The 9,303-nt window shown below is 25.2% G+C and overlaps 1 protein-coding gene and 1 non-coding gene across 10 annotated transcripts in view; both read left to right on the top strand.

Annotated features, from left to right (window-relative positions):
* Positions 1–9,303, top strand: part of LOC117175261 (neurofibromin) — a 133,535-nt gene that overhangs the window by 74,820 nt on the left and 49,412 nt on the right. For all 9 annotated transcript variants that reach the window (XM_033364958.1, XM_033364963.1, XM_033364962.1 and 6 more), the window contains one exon: positions 3,357–3,469. In XM_033364958.1, the coding sequence (XP_033220849.1) occupies positions 3,357–3,469 (113 nt within the window). The remainder of the gene's footprint in view (positions 1–3,356; positions 3,470–9,303) is intronic.
* On the top strand, positions 7,269–7,340 carry Trnad-guc. The gene has a single exon. It is a non-coding gene; the product is annotated as a tRNA-Asp (tRNA).

Here is a 9,303-nt window from a genome sequence, read left to right as displayed (position 1 = left end):
ACAGAATACATTAATGTTTAAAGAAATATTTGAATTTTCTACCAGAAAGATTAATTTTCTACCAGAAAAGATTAATTTTTAGCAAAATACATACATTTTTATTAATTTCAACTAGAAAGATGAAATATCTACAAGAAAGATTATTTTTTAACTGAATACATTATTTTTTAAGGAAATAGTTGAATTTTCAACCAGGACGATTAATTTGCTACCAAAAAAGATGAATTTTCAACAAAATACATTAATTTTTACAAATATATTTGAATATTCAACCAAGAAGATTAATTTTCGAACATAAAAGACGATTTTTCAACAAATGCATACAGTTGAAAACCAAATAATACTTGATTTTTTAACCAAGAAGATTAATTTTGTACCCGAAAGTACGATTTTTTGACAAATACAACTTGATTTTTCAAACAGAAAAATTAAATTTCTCTCTCCCCCAAAAAAAAACAAAAATAAAATTTTCTGGAAAACAGCTTAATTCTGTACCAAATAGTTCATTTGTCTATCGAATTGTTGAATTTTCTGCTAAATAGTTAAATTTTTAAACAAGAATATTAATTTTCAAACATAAAATACGATTTTTTAACAAAATACATTAATTTTTAACGAAATAGTGGAATTTTTAACCAAGAAGATTAATTTGTTTACCCGAAAAGACGAATTTTTTGACAAATACATCAAGTTTCAGCCAAATACTTGATTTTTCAAACAAAAAATTTAATTTCTCTCTCCCTTAAAAAAAGAAACGAATTTTCTACAAAATAGCTTAATTGTGTACCAAAAAGTTGATTTTTCTATCGAATTGTTGAATTTTCAAAAGACAAAGGCGAATTTTTTGCAAAATAATTAAATTTTGAAACAAGAATATTAATTTTCAAACATAAAATAAATTAATTTTTAACGAAATAATTGAATTTCTAACCAAACAGTTGATTTTTCAACCAAGAAGATTCATTTTCAACAAATACATAAAGTTTTAACCTAATAATTTATTTTTCAACCGAGAATTTGAAGTTAAAACTGAATTTTCTATCGAGTTGTTGAATTTGAAGGGAAGAAGACGAATTTTCCTGCAAAATCGTTGAATTTTTAACCCGAGAATATGAAGGTTTATAAACATTAATTTTCTACTATGAGAGATGACATTTCATTAAAATGCATACATTTTTCAAGAAATAGTTTGAGCAATCAGTGTGATTTTAGTCCAAATTATATTGATTAACTTGAATTTTTAGATTAGCAAAGATCAGTTTTTAACTGAAAACAAAATAGTTTAATTTGGCATCAAAGAAAATTCATTTAGAATAACAACAACAAAAATGTTCTACAAAATAGTTTAATTTTGTTTGAATCTTCAACCAAAAACTTAAATTTTTAACCTAAAAAATGAATTTTTAACGAAGAATATTATACTAGATATTTCAACAAAAAACATTTTAATTAAAAATAAAAAACAGTTAGATTTAATCAACAAAATTGAATTTTTAACCAAATACTTCAATCCCCAAGTATAACAGATTAATTTCCAACCAAATAGTTGCATTTTTAACAACAAAAAATTGATTTTCTACTAAAAAAGACGAATTTTAAGCAGAAAAGTTCATTTTCAATCGAAAAGGATTAATTTTTAAACCAGAAAGTTGCATTCTTAACAAACAAAAAATATGACATTTTTACAGGAACAGATGAATGTTTAAAACTTATAGATAAATATTCTACGAAATAGTTGAATTTAGAAAAAAACTCATTTTGGTTAAGAAAGAAACAAAAATTCAAATTATTGAAATTTTCAATCGAAAAACACAATTTTTTAACAATACAGTTCCATTTTTAACCGTATAATACAATTTTTGACCAAAAATAGTTGCACTTTCTTATTGGGTTTGGAAGAAGTTCAAAAATATTTTATAAATTTTCGAAAATCTTTTCATGTTTAAAAATAATTTTTAATACGAAATAAAAACTTTGAATAACTATTTTTTAAGTTTCTTCAATTGTTTTAAGATTATTTAAATATGATTTTCCTAGGTTCCTTGAGAAAATTCAAAAAGATTTTTGAAGATTTCATATATGTGGAAAATTTATGTAGAAAATTTCTAAGAATTTGTTTTCAAATTTAAGGGATTTGACACAATTTGAGTTCGTTGAAAAAATATTTAGGACTCTTTTACACTTGGAAAATTTTTTTAAATATCTTTTGCAATCTTTAAAAATCATTTTAGATATTCTCTTAAAATTATTTTTTCAAAATAAAAAATTCATCCAGAAATCGAATAGCCTTTTTGGATAAAAAATTAATTTTTAATAAAAAAGAAACTAATTTTTAACAGATTAGTTAAATTTTCAAATGAATAGAATAATTTTTAACCAAATATTTTTATTTTCTACGAAATTAGTTAAATTTTCAACCAGAAATACGAACTTTTAATAAAAAAGTTAGTTTTCAACCAAATAGTTTAATTTTCAAAGTAAAAAGACGAATTTTCTACAATAAAGCTGAATTTTTAATAAAAAAGCTAATTGAATTTTTCACACAAAAAAAAGATGACTTTTTAACAAATAATTGGATTTTCCACAAACTATTTAACTTTTCAAGCAAAGATTAGAATTTTTCACCAAACGAGATGAATTCCAAACCACAAATACAATGGTACACTTTTCAACAACAACAAAAAAACTTTTAACAAAGAATAGTTCGATTTTCTTATTGGATTCTATTATTTCTGTCCAACATGCAAAAAAAATAGACAAAGTTTCTTGGAAACAGGGAAAAAATGAAGAATTCTTTAAAAATGGGGAAGAGTGTTTATGGACTGTTCCCAATCTCTTAAATTAATCTTAAAATTATATGAATGTTCTCAAATGAAAAAAATGTCTAACAAATTTAGATTTTAGCGTTCGAGTCTTTAAATTTTTAAATAACATTAATGTAAAATTTCGATTTTAAAACAATTACTTCGCGTAAATAATTTTTTTTAAACAAGAAAAAATCTGCTTGAGTAGATCTGCTGTCTCGTTGGAAATTTAACGCTCAACTCATTTATTGTGGCGTTCCCGGTTCAAATCCGGGCTGAGGCTGTTTTTTTCTTCTTCAAAAGTTATTTCGGAAATGGCAATTAAAATTTTTAAGCTTCTTTTCAAAATTTTAAGAATTTTTCACGTTGATCAGGTCATTGATGAATATTTCATGAATTTTTCATTTTTTCAGATTCTATAGACATCCTGATTATCTAATGTAGGGTTCTCTCGTAATTTAACTTGCAATATAAATTTAAAAAATATTCAATAATATTGTTTTTATTCGTATTCTAATAAAATCTTCTCTAACGCCCAAAATTCTTTTCCAGCTTTGGTGTCTGTTTCTGAAGAAGTAAGAAGCAGGTGTCATATAAGACATTCTCTTGGCAGAAATGATTCTGGCAGTAATGACTTTCTCGATACTCTCATATCGCATGGCTCCGTAAGTATATATTTTTTAAATATTTAATTTTAGATACATTTTTTCAGACCGGGAAAAACCGTGAAATTGACAGTGAATTTTTTTTTACCGGGAATTTTACAAATTTCTAGAAGAAACATCTGTCTACGTTCGATTTCAAAAGGTTTTAAATAATTAGTTGAATTTTTATGCTGTTCAATTATGCTATTATTTAGCTTGCAATGCGTAATTCCACATTTTTTTACTTTAAACATTTTCCATTTAAAATTTTTGTTTTTAAGCTTACATTTTTAATTTAAAGAATTTTTAAATGCTTTCTTAAAAACGTAAACAAATAAAATATAAAAGCCTTTGATGTTGAAAGTTTTGGATAAAAAACATTTTTTTAAATTAATAAATAAATTTTGTTCAAATTTTCTGTACTTTAAGCAATAAGAATTGAACAAAAACAATTTGACAAAACGATTTTAAATCAGTTCACAATTTAGGAATTTTCAGCTTTAATGTCAAAACTTAAACGGTTTCAATTTGAAAGTCTTAGTTATTAAACAAGTGTGAACGTGTGACTGAAAGTTTATAAACTATTTTTAACTTAAAAATAACTTTATAATAATATATTCTCAATTAAAACATTCGATTAAATTAAAAATATTGTTTCAGTCTAAAATATTGAATTTTTAAACCACTCAATTTAAAATTTTCATTAAAAAAAAAAGATTAATTATTGAATATTTAGCAATATTGAATTTTTATTTAAGACAAGTAAATTAAAACATAACATTTAAAAGTAAAGAATCTTTAACTGAATTGTTCGACATAGAAAGCCTGGAATCGTTAAAATTTAGATGAGTCTTTAAACTTTGAACGTTACAATTTTAATTGTTGTATTTGAAAAATGCTTAATTTGTAATTGAATTTTTTAAATTTTGATGTATAATTTATAAATAAACATTTATAGAAAAAATTTTGAGTAATTATAGAAGATATTTAGGAATTTTAAACAGATTAAAAATTATCATGCAAATTTTAGAAAGTTTTCTTAAAATCTTCTAGAATCTTGTTTGAAAATTTTGTTTAAATCCTTGAAAAACTTTATAAATATTCTCTTAAAATAATTTGCCAAAATAAAAAATTGTTTTTAATTTTCCTATGAATCTTGAGAAAATATTTTTATTCTTTCGAAGCCCTTCACAATTCTTGAAATGAATCTAATTTTGTTGTTTAAAATCTGCGAAAATCGACATTTTGTTTTATATTAGGCTATCATTTCAAGTTTTACATTAGGTTTGAATCTTTTCAAAACGTCCACATATCTATTAAAATTACTCAAATTTCGCCTACAAATTATAAATGTTCAATTGTTATTTATACATCTAAATTGTAAAGAAATTTTCTAAAATTTGCAGAATTTTCTGAAAATTGTAGAAAAAAATTTCAATTAATTTTGACAGATATTTAGAAGTTCTGAAAAAATTTCCAAAATAATTTAAAGTTTAAAACCGATTTAAAACAACTTCTAGATTTCTCAAGATTTTAAAATCAAATTTTGAAGGTTTCCAAGGATGTTTAAACTATTTAAAAAGAAAATAAATGAATTTCTAATTTAAGAAGTGTTTGGTTAAAATTTTTTAAATATTTAATGTTTCTAGCTTAAAATTCCTTAAAATTATATAATTTTGAAAATTTTAAAGTTCATTGATTGATTTTTTAATTTAGAGCATTGGAAATGATAACGTGGATTTATATTTTTTTATATTAAAAAATGTTACTACTTTTAATTTTATACGCGTAAATTATTGAGCATTTGAATACAAAAATTTTCAATTAAAAACTTTTAAATTTAAATTTTAAAAGTTCAAAATTCAACAGTTCCACTTTGAGTACTTTCATTTGCAGCTCAGTTTTCATTACCTCAAGTGCAATTTTTTTTAGCTTTAGTGGTCCATTTTTTTAACTTCATTGACCGTGAAAAATGTTTGCGCTCCGGTAAAGGACCGGGAATTTATTTGGTGGATTAAAACGGCCACCCTGAATTTGTAATGTTTCCGGTCTGTTTACAATTATTATATGTTGTAAGCAATAGGTGAGTTGTTTATGCAAATTAATAATAACATTTTTTAGTTTATTCATAAAGCAAAATATAAATGTGAGTCATTCAAATTGAAAAGAAAAAGTGTTTCGAATTACTAGTTGAAATTTCAACATTTTTATTGAAAATTTGTCTTTTTGACTTGATAATTCAATAATTTGTTCAATTTTTTTTATTGCTTGCCCGAAAAATCTTTTTCGCTGAGAATTCAGACATTTTGATCAAAATTCGTATTTTCTGTTGAATTCAATTGTTTTGATTTAAAATATAAATCTTTGTTAGTTGAAAATTAAACTACTTGATTAAAGTTCAAATATTAGGTTTAAAATTGATTCTATTACTTTGTCAAAAATTAATTTGGCTGTTAAAGATTTTACTCTTTGCTTGAAAATTGTTCTATTTTGGGTTTTTGTTTTAAATTTATTAACTGAAAAAAATATTCAATTTTTGGTTGAAAATTTTGTTTTTAGTTAAAAATTCAACCATTCCTTTTTGATATTCACGTGTTTGATTGAAGATTCGTCCTTTTTGGTAAACAAAAACCTTCTTGGTTAAAAATTCGCCTCTTTGGGTGAAAACCTATTTTTTTGGTTGAAAATTGTTTGTTTTGTTTGGAAAATTCCTTTTTCTTTTGCTTGAAAGTTTGTCTTTTTTTAGCAATTAAAATTCGACTATACGGTTGCAAATTCACGGATTTGGTTGAAAATTCACCTACTTTGGTAAAAAATTATTCTTTTTGTTTGAAAATTGATCTTTCCGGTTGAAAATTGATCTATTTTGTTGAATTTTTGTTGTTGTTGAAAATAAAACATCTTTTTGATTGTAAATGGAACTATAGAGTACGTTTTTTTTTGTTTGGTTGAAAATGATTTTTTTTTACTGAAAATGTCACTAATCCATTTTTTGTTAATAATTCATCTTTTTTAGTTAATAATTAAATGGTATAGTTGAAAGTTCTTTTTTTTTGTTTCAAAATTAGTTTTTAACTGAAAATAAAACTATTCCATCTTCGGTAATTCCACTAATTAAAATATGAGATTTTTCCTCTAAAAACTGATTGAAATATACTTTAATTTTGTTTTTTGAATAAACTATAAATTTTTGTTATTCATATCTGAGAAAAAAGGAATTTTTCATTTATCAAATTTGAATTTTCGCGGCTCTTTGACTAGAACATCTAGCGCTCCCTAGCGGCCGGCAACAGCGCTTGCGTGGCGAGGACGCAAACTTAATAAGTGCCCGCGAAATTCAAACTCATAATTAAGAAAAGAGAAATTTTTTTCATAGAAAACTATAAAAAATTAGAAAAATATGTGAAACATGGACTGTCGCTAAATAATACGTTAAATTGCAAAGACACAAAACGTTATTGAAGAGAAAATAGAATGATTTGGTAAAGAGGTAAGTTTTGACCAACGATAGGTAAGGTAGTTTTCGAAAATAAATATATCTTTTTCTTCTTCAATAATACTTTCCGACTTTGCAGTTCAACATTTTATGAAATTACAGTCCATGTTTTATACTTTTTTCTACTAATTTTTTATAATTTTCTTTTAAAAACTTTACTTTCCTAATTATGAATTCGAATTTCGTAGGCGCCAGTTCGACGTTGCTGGCGCCCCCTAGTGAGCAATAACACTAAACGCTATGTTTTTGTCCTGAGAGAAAATAGTGCTAAAGCCGGACCTGGTATGTTAGAATGTCTCCCGGTTTGAATCTTCACCAGTATATTCTTCGGTAGTATAGTGGTCAGTATCCCCGCCTGTCACGCGGGAGACCGGGGTTCGATTCCCCGCCGGAGAGATTTTTTTTCCTGATAACTTTGGTTTTTTCTTATGATTATTACGTTTTTAAATTAGAACACTATTTTTTCAATCTACTATGATAAATTATGCGCCTATTGCATTATTTAAATTTACATTTTTTTTAGTTTACTGTGAATTTTTTAGATTTACAATAGAAAAAGACTACCTAATGTGTCATGATTTGATCAAATAACGCAATTTCCTTCTGGACATTTTATAACACATATTATGCAAAACTAGTATTTACTGTTATTTAAAATTAGCTTTGATAAATAGATTTTTAATCATGCTAAAGTCTTTTTCCTTATATAATTAACCATTTTAGCCCGTATTATGAATAGTTTGAATAACTATTGATTTTTTAAATTTGTAACTCCAGAATTTTGAATTTCTAGGTTACAAATTTATTTTTTATTGGAAAATTGATCTGCTTTAGAAGAAAAATCAACGATTTTGTTCAAAATTTGTTTCTTGTTGAAAATATACAATACCGTGCAAATGTTTTAGGCCACCTCTTTTTTATGACTGATTAAATTCTCTTAATTTTAATTATACCAGAGCTAAACAAGTTTCTCTTTAAAAGGTTGATTGTTTTCAAAATTCTGTATAAAATAAGATCAGGGTGAAACTAATTTGTGTAGTTTTTAAGTAGATATTGCAAAAATAGTGCAAATTTCAATGTTTTCTTAAATTTTCAATAACTTCCGAAATGGTCAACATTTTTCAATGTTCTTGAGCTCATTTGGAAGGTTTTTTCACCGTATCACAACAGCGTATGTGTATAAATCGTAAAAATTTTCTTTTATAATTGCAAGAACTTGAAATTGTAACAAAAAAGTTGGAAAATTGAAATATTATTTTTGGTAACAAAAATACTTTTGTAAAATATATGAAACATATAATCATGAAGTTTCTATGTAATTTCCTCAAAATATATATTCATGTAACGTTTATGCTGGTTGCGAAAGCTTTAGTGAAAACCTGAAAATCTTGTGATTAAGTTTCGCGACATCCAGTGACCTGTGAAAGCATTAAAATAAAAAGTACTGTTAGTGATCGTGCATTTTGCGCCGAAAACTAAATTTCAAAGATGGAGGACAAAAGGAGAGAGAGAGATAAACCAAACACCTAAGTAGTCCAGTCAATGAAGGATTTGAGAAAAAAATTCGTAAAAGTAGCATTTTTTTCGCAGATACGTTGGCAATGGCTTTATAAAGATATTGTAGCAAGTCCCCAAACATACATGTACGGCAAAGTTCCGAAATTCTGGAAAGTGTTAAACAATAACATGTTTTTTAAAATTACTCGAGAACTGTTGATTTTAGATCGTATATGGTGATGTGAAAACATGTTCATAATTTTATAGGGCACAAAAAAGGTTCTATCTATTATGGACTTATTATCAACGTCTGCGCTATGAAATTGGATTAGCTGCACAATTCTTCTATTTCTGAACAAATAAAATAAAATCTCAAATATCCTGGAAAAAACGTCAGAAATATATCAGGCGATTTGTATTGGAGCAAATGCAGGTTCCTGTTAACAAAAAAAACGACTAAGTCATTTGCATGACAAACTATCAGTATAAAATGAGCTCAACTTCAGTGTACAATTTGATATGTTTACACGGGAAAAAAATTCTTGAGGCGAACGAGTGAATCGAGAATATATTAAACTCAAAGAAAGTGTACGCTTGGATTAGGTAAAACGTTTAGTTAGAAGAGTTACACATTTAGTTACTTTATGTAAATTGTTCTCGTAAATCAGGAATTTGGACAAAATTGCTAAGTTCGAAAGTTTATTATTTTTGACAGATTATATATAATTGTATTATCTTAAGATTAGAAAAAAAATTTAGATGTTATAGAAATATATTAACTTACAGTAGCCAATTTTTCGTCTGGTATCGCGAAAATGAATTTCCCTGAAATCCGTGTAATGCATTTGGAGGTCAAGTTTGT

This window comes from Belonocnema kinseyi, chromosome 6 (assembly GCF_010883055.1).
Source record: "Belonocnema kinseyi isolate 2016_QV_RU_SX_M_011 chromosome 6, B_treatae_v1, whole genome shotgun sequence".
Taxonomy (NCBI): Eukaryota; Metazoa; Arthropoda; class Insecta; order Hymenoptera; family Cynipidae; genus Belonocnema; species Belonocnema kinseyi.
This window is presented reverse-complemented; position numbering and strand designations above follow the sequence as displayed.